Here is a 13,954-nt window from a genome sequence, read left to right on the forward strand (position 1 = left end):
GGGCCCAAATCTCATAACGCACAGTGAGATTTACTTGTCGGGTGAGAGTCGCGACGTTTACAGCGTGCACCTGAATTCTGTGTGAACCTGCAACATGAGCAGAAAGTAGCCGCTGGGCGAGACTCGTTGTTGACGGTGACGAGAGAAATTATGAACTGTGGGAAACGACATTTTTGGGTCACCTTTGTCTACAAGGCTTGAAGGACACAATCCTAAAAGAGCCCATCGCCGATGATGTGGAGGAGGAGGGGGAAAATGCCGAGGCTTACGCGGAGCTCATTCAGTTCCTGGATGATAAGAGCCTGTCGCTTATAATGAGAGAAGCAGCAGATGATGGCCGCGCAGCGCTAAAGATTCTCCGAGAGTACTACGATGGAAAAGGAAAACCAAGGATTATTAACCTGTATACCGAGTTAACCTCTTTGCAAAAATCACCAAATGAGAGCGTCACCGAATATATAATCAGAGCAGAGACTGCAATCACTGCCCTCAGAAAAGCAGATGAACAATTAAGTGATGGCCTTCTGATAGCGATGGTTTTAAAGGGGCTACCAGAGACTTTTAAACCCTTTGCAATCCATATAACCCAGACTGACGATCAGTTCACTTTTGCTGAATTTAAGACGAAGCTGAGAAGTTTTGAGGACAATGAAACCATGCGCGCAACAGCTTTTGAGGACAATGTGATGAAGGCAAGAGCGCATTATGAATCAAAGCATGATCGAGAGGGAGCGAGTGGACGTAATACGGACATTGTGTGTTACAAATGCGGCAACAGAGGCCACATAGCCAGAAACTGTGTGCGCAAACAGTGGTGCCATCAATGTAAAAGTAACACTCACAACAGTGCAAGTTGTAGACGGAGGAAACAGCGGGACAAAGCACAGAGAGTTTCAGAGAAGACTGGGTGTAAGGAGTTCGCCTTCCAGATAAGTGACAAAGACGCGGAGAAGCAGGTGCCTGGTGTGAGAAGAGGGCTGATGGTCGATGCAGGTGCCACGTCACACATTGTCACAGACATTGCAAACTTCAAAAAGTTTGATGAAAGTTTCCAGGCTGGTACCCATTGTGTGGAACTGGCTGACGGATCCAGGTGCAATGGAGTGGCCAAACGCAGGGGTGACGCGGAGGTGTGGCTACTCGACAGCAAGGGACAATCATTCCGAACAATGCTGAAGGGTGCCCTGTACATTCCTACATACCCTCAAGATATCTTCTCCGTGAAGGCTGCTACTTCAAATGGAGCTACTGTGATTTTCAGCGAGAAGAGAAACGTCCTGCTACATAAAGACGGTACCAAATTCCCCATACATGTGCACAACAAACTTTATTATCTACACACAACAGAAAATGACTGTAATGACAAATGCAAGAAAAGCTTAGATCTGCAGGGCTGGCATGAGATTTTCGGACATTGTAATTTTGCAGATTTAAGGAGAATGTGTGATGTTGTTGATGGGATGGTCATTGATAAAAAGGGAGGCATACCTACCCCTAGTTGTGAGGTCTGCATACAGGGGAAATTTGTGCAAACCAGAAACAGAAATCTAGATCGAAGGGCCAAAGCGCCACTTGACATGGTTCATACTGATTTAGCCGGCCCCATAGATCCAATGTCTCTAGATGGTCACAGATACGCATTATCTTTTACAGATGATTATTCTAGTGCGGTATTTGTTTATTTTCTGAAAAAAAAAAAAGAGTGACACCGTGCAAGCTACTGAAAAGTTCATAGCTGATATGGCCCCTTATGGGACAATAAAATCGATGCGATCTGACAACGGGACTGAGTACACGGGCAGAGAGTTTCGGACATTGCTGAGCGAGAAAGGTATCCGGCATGAAACCTCGGCCCCATATTCCCCGCACCAAAACGGCACAGCCGAACGCAGTTGGCGAACACTGTTTGATATGGCCAGGTGTATGCTCATCGAGAGCGAGCTACCAAAATATTTGTGGACATATGCTGTCCAGACCGCGGCAGTCGTAAGGAATAGGTGTTTTAACAAGCGCACTAAACAGACACCTTATTACATGTTAACCGGTAGGCAGCCAAATGTCGCTATGCAGAAGTTCGGACAGATCTGTCTCACAAATAGGCCTAGAGATAACTGAAAGTGACGCAGAGCGCGACTCAGGCGCAACAGGCACAATAAAAGCGGAGAAAGAAGAGCGTGAGAATGGAGATGCGCCTCTAGAGAGGCGCTATCCTGCCAGAGAGCGAAGAGAGCCAGAGCGTTATGGCGATTACATTTGTGGTTTCGGAGATGATATGACCAACATTGATTACTGCTATAAACTTTTATGTGATATCCCTTTAACATACAAAGAAGCTGTAAGTTCAGTAAACGCGAAGAAATGGCGTAATGCTATGGATGAAGAAGTGCAATCGTTAAATGACAACTCAACATTCACCCTGACCACACTACCCGAGGGCAAAGGTGTAGTGGGGGGAAGGTGGGTTTATGCCTTGAAAAAGAACACTGATGGAACAGACAAATACAAGGCTAGATATGTCGCAAAAGGATTTAGTCAAAAACAAGGCGTAAATTATGACGACACCTTTTCTCCAACAGCGAGCATGACGAGCGTAAGAGTTTTTGTACAAAAAGCGGTGCAGAATGATCTGATTGTCCACCAGATGGACGTGAAAACCGCATATTTGCATGCGCCAATTGAATGCGAGATATACATGGATCAGCCAGAAGGTTATGAAATAAAATCTGGAGATAATGGCGATAATGACACACTAGTATGTAAACTAAACAAATCCCTGTATGGACTAAAACAGTCAGGACGCAATTGGAACAAGATGTTGCATAACTATCTGTGTGAAATGAAGTTTGTGCAAAATCCAGTTGACCATTGTGTCTATAGTAAAGTCACTGAGAAAGTGAAGATTCACATAATCATATGGGTTGATGATTTAATTATTGCTGCTAGTGATGAGAAAATCTTGAAATGTGTCAAAGAAATGCTGAATTCCAAGTTTCAAATTAAAGATCTTGGCAAACTCTCTCATTTTCTTGGTATTGATTTTGTACAAAATGGTGACACTGTCAAAATGTCTCAGAGCAAGTATGTACAAAAAGTTCTGGAAAGATCTTCTATGTTAAACTGTAAACCAAGAGCAACCCCACGTGAACAAAAACTTGATTACAGTAATGATGCGGAAGACATGGATGATGTCAGGAAATACAGAGAGGCAGTAGGGAGTTTAATTTACTTAGCAACCTGTACAAGGCCAGATTGAAGTTTTGTTGTGAGTAAACTGTCTATGTATTTCAACGAACCTTTTTCTGATCAATGGGCAATTGTGAAGCATGTTTTACGATATTTGAAGGGAACCCAAGACAAAGCATTGTGTTTTTGTAAATATGCAGAGGACAACCTGATTCATGCCTACAGTGATGCAAATTGGGCTTCTGATGTTGATGATAGAAAGAGTACGACAGGGTACTGCATCAGCTTAAACAAGAACGGTCCACTGGTTTCTTGGAAAACCAAACGACAGCCAACAGTTGCATTATCTACCTGTGAGGCCGAATATATGGCATTAGCTGCGACAATGCAGGAATGTTTACATTTAAAACAGCTGATTAAGTGTTTTGACGGTCAAGGTTACAAATGTTGTGTCTATGAAGACAATCAAGGAGCTATAGCTTTAGCCAAAAATCCAGTTCATAGACAACGCTGCAAGCATGTCGACATAAAATAGCACTTTGTTAGGTCCTTAGTGAATGATGGTGAAATACACCTTAAGTACTGCCCAACCAATGATATGGTTGCAGATGTGTTAACGAAGCCTGCTACTAAGTTAAAGCTGGAAAGGTTTAAGATGTTTATGTTTGGAATATGAAGTGTCTGCATTTTTCTGTATGCATGTTCATAAGATGGAATTTGGGAAATGTGAGCAAGCGGGGGTGTTGAGATTTGTGCTCTAATTTCATTTTGTGTTGAGATTATGCCCCTGTCTGTATTTGTTTTTCTATTTTGATTTCCCATGTGTTGTCATGTGACCTAACCTGTGTAATTAGTGACCCTACAGGTGAACTTAATAAAAGTGCGTGTGCCCGCAATGCGGATGTTCACAGCAAAGAGAAGTTCATGTGTGTTTGTGTCTTCGTTTGAACGCTGCGTAAAAAGTTGTTCTGCTAACACATACATTGGCACACCTGGCTCCACCTATAGTGTTACATTTCTGAATTACAAACAAAATATTCAAAGCAAACAGAGATTTCTCAAACCGAGATAAATGAACAAGTAAAGCCCAATTAGCTCCAAACAGTATTATCTATCTATCTATCTATCTCTGTAAATATCTCTTTAGCCTATGTTTCTATAGGCTATATGTTGGTTTGCATATTTTGTACCTGTGCTTCCGTGCGCGTGTATCTGTGCTTACACGTACAACTATTTGGTTGGATGGTCGGATTCGTCCGTGCGCGCTTGCGCACACACACACGCACACACACACAGACGCACACGCTGCACTCTATGTTGGTGTCCGATAGACGGACGAATCCAACCACCCAACCAGCCCTGTGTGTTTGGGTGCGCGTGTGTGTTTCGTCTGGTTGGTTACATGGTCGGATTCGTTTGTCCGCCTACACACACAAGCTGCAGGCTGCAAGTTATGTTGGTGTCAGACAGATGGACCACTCGGACCATCCAACCAACAAGCCCTGTGTGTGTGTTTGTGCAGGCTGGTTGGTCTGACGGTCGGATTCATCTGTCCGTCGCACACCAACATAGCCTGCAGCCTGCAGCGTGTGTGTGTAGGCTCCAGGCTGCAGGTTATGTTGGTGTCAGAGGGACGAACTACTCCGACCATCCAACCAACTAGCCCTCCTATCTAAAGTGCATGTTTTGATGATTGTGGGAGGAAACCCACGCCTCAAGGGAAGAACATGCAAACTCCCCATAGAGGCCCTGACCCCCTGCAACTCAAGGCCCCAGAGAGTTCTTTTTAATTTTTGGTTTGAAAGAGCCTCTACTTATAACCTCGGTTGGCTCGTTCTGTGACGTCAAGAGTCACGTCATTAATTAGCTGCGCGTGCAGAAAGCCTCTGTACAGTCTAAACACGTTGTGACGTCACGCTCCGGCTCCAATATGGTCTAAAACCGATGGGAGGTGGTGAAGTAAACGTCAACAGAACTTTCCATATCGTTCATTATTCATACATTGGCACACCTGGCTCCACCTAGTGTTACATTTCTGAATTACAAACAAAATACTCAAAGCAAACAGAGATTTCTCAAACAGAGATAAATGAACAAGTAAAGCCCACGTAAAGTAAAGTAAAGTAAAGCACGCACGCACGCACACGCTGCAGGCTATGTTGGTGTCCGGCGGAAGTACGAACAAAGTATACAAACAAAGTATAGATAATAAATACATGTGTAACCTCCTGCCTGATAAGAGGGGGACACGCTCTGTGTGAGGGTTAAAAAACGGTCCTTCAAAGAGGCTCTGGGTACACTGTGAAACTGGATGATCTGGATCATCTCTCATGGTGCGTTGTACACAGGTTTGTCTTGCAGGACCTGAACCACACTGTGATACAACTGGCCAGGACTCTGTCCACTGAGCCTCTGTGAGCTGGAGAGGATGAGTCTCCATCAGTCTCCCTGGGAGGTGGAGACGTCCTGACACCAGGTGAGGTCGCCAGAGAGGTGCACACTGAGTGACGAGTGACGATCTTCACTTTGACGTTTAAATACTTAGCTGACAACGCCCTCTGTTTCCATCTCTTGAAGTTCTGTTGAACATCTATTTTTTGTTCCTGTAAAAAGCTCTGTTGATCCTGCTGGGGGAGGTTCTGGTGGCTGCTCCGGGTCCCTGAATGCACCACGGCACCAATGAATAAAGAGATAAGAGATTAAAACTGGCTGAGAATCGTGTCTTCATTTTATCTCTCAAAACATTTAATGTTAGATGAACAGATAATTGTTGTCTCGCTGTAAGTGGATTGACATTAAAAGAGCTGATGTGTCCAGGGGTGACAAACAAACATGCAGGTAGAGGGTCAGAAAAATAGAATGAAGTTACTCAAAGTCCAGAGTAGGTCAAATGGATTTTAAGACCCAGAGAGGAGTGGTGATGAAACAATTCTCTGTTCGCTGTTTATCAGTGAAAAGCCATTTCATCTACAGCCCTGTCCATCCATTCACTTTTCTAGACTACATCTAACCCACAACCTGTGTACCTACCTACCTACCAACCATTGTGGAAGTGGTGAGTAGACAAGCATTAGATCACAGGTGTCAAACTCCAGTCCTGGAGGGCCGGCTTCCTCAGACTTTTAGATGTCTCCCTGCTCTAACACACCTGCTTTAAACCAATGTGTTGTCATCAAGCGCTGCAGAAGCCTGATAACGAGTCACTCATTGGATTCAGCTGCGTCCGAGCAGGGAGAAATCTAACAGTCTGAGGAAGCCGGCCCTCCAGGACTGGAGTTTGACTCCCCTGCATTAGATGGACAAATAGGAAACGTGTAGCCTTAAAACTTATCTCTGAAGTCCAACAAACGAATGAAGTGGGGTCAGCTTGAATATTTCATGTCCATCTCAAGTACAGCTCTGTATATGATAGATAGGTGGGGAGCTTGGTAGTGTATGCAGATAGATTTAGTAAGATAGGGAGTGCACACCTAAAGGTGCATTAGTGTGCTAACACACAATAACAGACCGAACATCAACAGACCTTTCCAAATCTTTTGTTATCTATGCATTGGCACACCTGGCTCCAACCACCTGGAGCCTTGGCTTTATAACCAGCATGAAACCAGGACTCCACCTAGTGTTACATTTCTGAATTACATACAAAATACTCTGAATTTCCCTCGGGATCAATAAAGTATCTATCTATCTATCTATCTATCTATCTATCTATCTATCTATCTATCTATCTATCTATCTATCTATCTATCTATCTATCTATCTATCTATCTATCTATCTATCTATCTATCTATCTATCTATCTATCTATCTATCTATCTATCTATCTATCTATCTATCTACTCAAAGCAAACAGAGATTTCTCAAACCGAGATAAATGAACAAGTAAAGCCCAATTAGCTCCAAACGGTATTATCTATCTCTGTAAATATCTATTTAGTCTATGTTTCTATAGGCTATATGTTGGTTTGCATATTTTGTCCGTGTGCTTCCGTGCGCGTGTATCTGTGCTTACACGTGTATATGGTTGGATGGTCGGATTCGTCCGTGCGCGCGCGCAGACACACACGCACACGCTGCACGCTGTGTTGGTGTCCGATGGACGGACGAATCCAACCACCCAACCAGCCCTTTGTGTTTGGGTGCGCGTGCGTGCGTGCGTGCGTCTGTCCGTTTACACACACACACACACACACGCTGCAGGCTGCAGGTTATGTTGGTGTCAGACAGATGGACCACTCGGACCATCCAACCAACAAGCCCTGTGTGTGTTAGGGTGTGCGTGCGGGTGTGTGTTTGTGCAGGCTGGTTGGTCTGACGGTCGGATTCATCTGTCCGTCACACCAACGTAGTCTGCAGCCTGTAGCGTGTGTGTAGGCTCCAGGCTGCAGGCTATGTTGGTGTCAGACGGACGAACCACTTCGACCATCCAACCAACTAGCCCTCCTATCTAAAGTGCATGTTTTGATGATTGTGGGGGGAAACCCACGCCTCAAGGGAAGAACATGCAAACTCCCCACAGAGGCCCCGACCCCCCTGGAACACAAGGTCCCAGAGAGTTCGTAAGTGTTTGCAGGCTGGTTGGTCGGATTCGTCCGTCGATCGGACACCAACATAGTGTGCAGGCAGCCTGCACCCAGCACGCACACACACATGCTGGAGGCTGCACTATGTTGGTGTCAGAGGGACGAACCACTTGGACCATCCAACCAACTCGCCCTCCTATCTAAAGTGCATGTTTTGATGATTGTGGGAGGAAGCCGGATTACCCGTGAACCCACACCTCAAGGGAAGAACATGCAAACTCCCCATAGAGGCCCCCCTGGAACACAAGGTCCCAGAGAGTTCTTTTTAATGTTTGGTTTGAAAGAGCCTCTACTTATAACCTCGGTTGGCTTGTTCTGTGACGTCAAGAGTCACGTCATTAATTAACTGCGCGTGCAGAAAGCCTCTGTACAGTCTAAACACGTTGTGACGTCACGCTCCGGCTCCAATATGGTCTAAAACCGATGGGAGGTGGTGAAGTAAACAAACAAAGTATAGATAATAAATACATGTGTAACCTCCTGCCTGATAAGAGGGGGACACGTTCTGTCCTTAACAATGTCCGAACATCAACAGAACTTTCCATATCTTTCATTATTCATACATTGGCACACCTGGCTCCACCTAGTGTTACATTTCTGAATTACAAACAAAATACTGAAAGCAAACAGAGATTTCTCAAACAGAGATAAATGAACAAGTAAAGCCCAATTAGCTCCAAACAGTATTATCTATCTATCTGTAAATATCTCTTTAGTCTATGTTTCTATAGGCTATAATAAATAATTTACACTTTATTAATCCCACGAGGGGAAATTCAGTTTTTACACTCTGTCTAACACACACATAGGCCGAGATACACACTCATGCACAAACAGGGTTCTAGTGACATGCATTAATGGAGAGGTCTCAGAGTGAGGGGGCTGCCCACAGCGAGCGATCCAGAGCAGTTTTGGGGTTCGGTGCCTTGCTCAGGGGCACCTCGGCAGTGCTCAGGAAATGGACTGGCACCTCTCCAGCTACCAGACCAGGTTCCGGACTTGGTCCGTGCCGGGACTTGAACCGGCGACCCTCCGGTTCCCAACCCAAGTCCCTACAGACTGAGCTACTGCCGCCCCAATATATGTTGGTTTGCATATTTTGTACCTGTGCTTCCGTGCGCGTGTATCTGTGCTTACACGTACAGCTATTTGGTTGGATGGTCGGATTCGTCCGTGCGCGCGCAGACGCACATGCACATGCACACACACGCACACGCGCACACGCACACACGCACACACGCTGCACTCTATGTTGGTGTCCGATAGACGGACGAATCCAACCACCCAACCAGCCCTGTGTGTTTGGGTGCGCGTGTGTGTTTCGTCTGGTTGGACAAAAGCATATTATAGAAGATTATTATTAATACACTCAAAAAACTGATTCAAGCCCTTCTTAGATGTGACACACTTAAGTATTGTTGAATTTATTAAAAAATATCGAGTTTTAAAATATAGACAGATATATTTAGTCAGTGAAACATAAACTTTCTCATAATTGATCCTGTGGGATTGATTTGATGTTGATTAACGCAAAATAAATGAGTTCAGAATTTGGAGCCGCCCTTTGCGCATGCGCATAATCTTCGCGGACATAACGTCTTTCGGCTGGATTAGACCACATCAACCGTAATCGGGAAACCTGCAGCAGGTTGGAGCTCGGTCTTTGGTAAGTATTAATTGTTTTTTATAACTGTAATACTGTAGACTGTACCGCTGGTGTATTCAGTGCTATATACCACAATTCGTGTAATGTTTGTGGGGGTGAACTTTACTTTTAAAGTCCGAGTTTGCGTGCTAGCTTGGTAACCTCCAACATGGCCGCTAGTTTAATAGTCCAGAAATGAACACGGCAGTCGGAAAACTGCACGATGATTGTGAGGTGAACGAATTTGCCCTCACTTATTATATAACATAAGTCAGGCCGGGATGAACGTGAGGACCAGCGTGAGCGGGTAAGATTATTGACTCGACAGTCGGAGATAAATGCATGTAATGTCTGCCCATGTAGTTTTACTTTATTCAATGTGTGTGCTTCCGCTGGGTCCGCTGCGTTGCGTGTCAGCTCCGGCACTCCGGAGACTGCCTGTATGTGTGTTTGAATGCGTGTTTATAAGGATTATATAGTGTTTTATACCTCATAAAGAGTATTATCTCGCGCTATCGCGAGTGACTCTGGTTGAAGTTCAGGCACCAGATCCTGTTGGTGTTGAGCTTGCCCTGTTTTGTTGAACTCCATCATCTCCGCCGGTCTCTGCCTCTTTCACACCCTCTCTCCTTCAGTAAAGCTGTCGATTAAGCAGTAAATGTAGATTCTAGGTTATAGATGGTCAGTGAATACATGCAGGAAGGTTAATATTGTTCCTGTGTTTATTTTAATAAAATGGCAGAATTTAAAATAATCTCATGTCTTGAATTTAATTATTGAAACTTAATTGTTTGTCAAATAATGGGTAGCCTATTCTAAATGTTATCTTGTTTTATTGGTCAGAGCTTTAATTCAATTGCAACTTGTCTGCATTTCTGGGTATTCTGGTACTTGCACTCACAACTTAATGTTATCATCTTTTGCAGATTGATCTTTTTTTTCAAGCTTCATGTGGCAGCCTCTTAGTGATTGTAAGTAATAGGTTATGTGTTTAATGCTGGTACAAGCTGATCTCTATCATTGTCATCCTTTTGATGTGATGTTATATATGCTAATTCTCTTTATTCTCTATTTCAGGACTATGAACGTGGCAGTGTAAAGAATGCAGTTTGGAACTATCTAGCAGGTATTTGTTGTTGCAGCATTTTAGGCAGACTCACGGGCATTTAAGGGGCAGTTATCGCTATCCATGTCCATATGCAGATTGCCCATGCAGGTTTTAGTACATGGAGTAAGCTACTAAATCATACATACAAAGTTCATGGTAAACAGCAAACTCCCAAAACAGCAGAAGTAGCTACATTCAAGTGTCATGAACAGAGGCCCATGATTGAGGAATTCCAGCAGAGTGAAGTAAGTTAACTTGTAACTTGTATTGATATTTAACTGTAAGAAAATGGTAATTTTTTCTAAAGATTTTTAAAAATATATTTTTCAGATTAATGAGGAGTTCTTGCGGATCACTACAAAGCCACTGAAGTCAAAGTTTATGTCACAACTGGACCACTTTTCACTCAAGTTGATGCAGATCTTCAAAAGCAAAGGAGTGAAGGGGCAACAAATCAAAGACGTTCTGGCAAAAATAGATTTGGTAAGTAGAAATACTCGAACCGTTTTTATATATATATATATATATGTATGTGTGTGTGTGTTAGTTTATCTTGTTTTTTCACACCCTCTAGTCAACTTGCCCCCCTCCCTGTGCCACTGTTGCACCAATATTTAGCCAAATTCTGTTTTGATTTTTCACCCCTGCTTTAGTGTGACGACATTGACACCAGGAGGGAGTGCATCCTGAGAAGCCTTGTTATCTACCTCAATGAAGATCCAGACACTTTCTTCGAGGAATATCTGGTAAGTCAATAGTTCGTCTTACACAGTAGCATGAAATAGTGTTACAGATTCATATTTACATATATTGTGGTCCTTTGAGCTCAACACACTACAACTTTTTGGCATTTTGTAAACAATGTGGCTCTTTGAATTTTTATTTTGGTTTGAAATCACTGGTAGGTGCAAGAAAAGACAGAGTCAGAGTCTCCTAAGCTGATAGTGGCAAATGGTCGGAGGCCCTGTGGAGTAAAACAGCTATTTCTGTCCCACAGGTCCATCTCTATAGGGATGTGGTTGCCTAAAGGATCATTTAGCAGCAATTGCATTATGTTCATGGCTGCTTGCTGAAGTTATTTACTGGCCCAATGTCAAACATATTATTTTATAAATATATATATATATATATATATATATATATGGTTAACTTTCCAATCACGTTTAACTCATGATAGATACATGATTGATTTGACAAGCAATGAGGACTTAAAAAAAAAAATCAAATTCATATATAACACATTACAGATGCATGCCACAAAACAGTTGATTTTCTGTTAGTGGTGTTCAGCCTTTTATCTAATACAAGTGTTATGTTTTTGTGTTGTTGTTCAGGCCTCCGCCACTGAGGATGCAGAAAGGGACATTGATCCTCACGGTCATGGGGATATACATAATCCGTGGAGATGGCGAGAGGCAGCCAGAGGATGTGGGAGTTGTTATCGAAGGCATCAAAGTCCTGAGCAACGTGGACAGTGTCATCATGGGGGTCATAATGATGTTTGGGCTCATTTATGCCCTGGATCTAAACTTTCCAGACAACCTCAAGTACACATTTGAGTTTTTCTAGAAGATCCTAATGAACCTGGATGGGCACAAGCTGAACACAAAGATACAGCAGCTGAAAAATGAGGTGAACACTTGTTGGCAAAGTTCATCATCGGATCTTTATTTTTGGTTGTATTGTTCTTGCCTTCATTTTCACCCCATATAAAGACAATCTATGACCTACAACATTTTGGACTTGAGAATTGGACTCAGAATTGACTTAAGTTACAGGGAAGAAGAGGCTGTTTATTGAACTGCTGGAAGTACACGATCAACATCATATGCAGTCATGGGGAGTGGAGAGAGATTACGGGGGTTTAGACTGGATGAACAGTTTGCTCACTTTACCTCCACATTTTATCTCTGAGTGTGACTACCCTCCACACTTCTCACATCCATTGTCTCCTCCATCACTCATGTCAGGATAAATGGAGTTCGTTTCATGTTTTGTTTTTACTGGCTTACATTCAAAGGACATTTTCTACTAGCATCCCATTAATATCAGATTCCTGGTCTGTGAATGTTAATTTTCTTATTTTTGTTTGTTGCCAATTTGATCCATGGGAATTTAGTTTTTGCCTTGTTTTCTTTTCTTTATCTCTAGTACATTAAGGCTAATGGCTTTTGTAACGACTGTTTCATTAACTCAACAATACTTGTCAGCTTTTCAACCTTTTCTGTTAACTGCTGTATTGTGTCCATTTTAGGTTTTCTTCCTGTGCTTTCCTCCTTCACGCTAGGACACTGAGTTGCATTTATCTCAACCTGAGTACTGTGCACATTTGTGTGCTTTTGACGAGTGACTGGACCATGGCGACGCTGTCTTTCACTTTCATCACTCATCACCTTTTTCAGTTGTTTCAGGATAGCTTCATCAGTGACTGTAGTATCTTCAAGCAGTGGTTTTAGCTCCCTTTGAATGTCACCATGTCTGTGCCCTAGACCTTGATATACAGTGTGGAGAAAAACATCTTGGACCGTGCTGGCAGAGTATTTTATGTCTGTGTCTGTGTGTTTCGAAGCAAGCAAGATCTTCTGTTTCAGTCCTATGACTCTATATAAGAACTGTTGGGGTGTCTCATTGTCATTTTGTTTGGTGCACATTAACTCTTGGAAAAGCTCTGTGTTGTTTTGTTCACCAAGGTGAGAGTGTAGGAAGTCTTTAAGCTCCTCTACTGTAAGTTCATCTTTGTTCATTAGCATGTCCTTGACATTTCCAGGCTTGATGACTTGGAGGACAGCTCTGACAATTTCAGCATCACTAAACTGTTCTTTAAAAGCTTCTTTTATCTGGCGACAAATGTTGTTGTAACTAATGTCTGACCCCTGGTCTCCAATCTGACCCCCTTGAATCTTAAACTCTCTACGATGGAGATAAGACAGGTCTCTTAAGGAAAACCCATTGTCATGTGTTACATGTTTTGAGTGCTCAACAGGACTTTTAGCTGAATGTTGTGATACATTTCTACTTTGTGACCTGGACTGTGTCATTACAGGTGGCTGACATGCAGACTGATCAACGGATGTGGGCATGTACTGCATAATTTTCTGATTGAGCTCTTAAGTAATTTCTGCAGCTCTGTGTCATTCGCAACTGTACGATTAACATCTGCATGGTGAGTTGCCCTACCAAAAACAGGCTGTCTCTCATCTTCATCATCTACATGTAAAGCTAACTTGACATTACCCTTAGCTTGACTCTGTGCAATACCATCAGCATTAAACTGATCATCTGAATTTACTTTGGCTGCTATTTGTAATAGTGGCTCAGATACACGACTTTGAATGACTTCATCCACTACATCTTTCAAATTCATTGTGACAAACCCTGATCCTCGGATTCTAACAAGGGCTTACTGCACATGAAATTGCTGATGTACTCAAAGCA

General features: G+C 43.1%; 1 protein-coding gene and 1 long non-coding RNA gene across 3 annotated transcripts in view; both read left to right on the forward strand.

Moving 5' to 3' along the window:
* Positions 1-9,361: 9,361 nt before the first annotated feature.
* On the forward strand, positions 9,362-10,752 carry LOC306837535. Its single transcript, XR_013780946.1, has 3 exons — positions 9,362-9,432; positions 10,338-10,382; positions 10,489-10,752. It is a non-coding gene; the product is annotated as an uncharacterized lncRNA (long non-coding RNA).
* A 3-nt stretch (positions 10,753-10,755) lies between these two features.
* The window catches only part of LOC306837524 (uncharacterized protein), a 61,571-nt gene continuing 58,372 nt past the window's right edge, over positions 10,756-13,954 (forward strand). The window contains exons 1-3 of one of the 2 annotated variants that reach the window (XR_013780937.1): positions 10,756-11,002; positions 11,173-11,265; positions 11,854-12,130. Coding sequence is in view for 1 of the 2 variants with exons in the window: in XM_079365258.1 (XP_079221384.1) it covers positions 10,901-11,002; positions 11,173-11,265 (195 nt within the window). In the remaining variant the exon portion in view is untranslated. Of the gene's footprint in view, positions 11,003-11,172; positions 11,266-11,853; positions 12,131-13,954 lie in introns of those variants that run through there. The other variant, XM_079365258.1, reaches the window with a different exon arrangement.

Source organism: Symphodus melops, assembly GCF_947650265.1.
Source record: "Symphodus melops genome assembly, chromosome: 16".
In the NCBI taxonomy this organism is placed as follows: domain Eukaryota; kingdom Metazoa; phylum Chordata; class Actinopteri; order Labriformes; family Labridae; genus Symphodus; species Symphodus melops.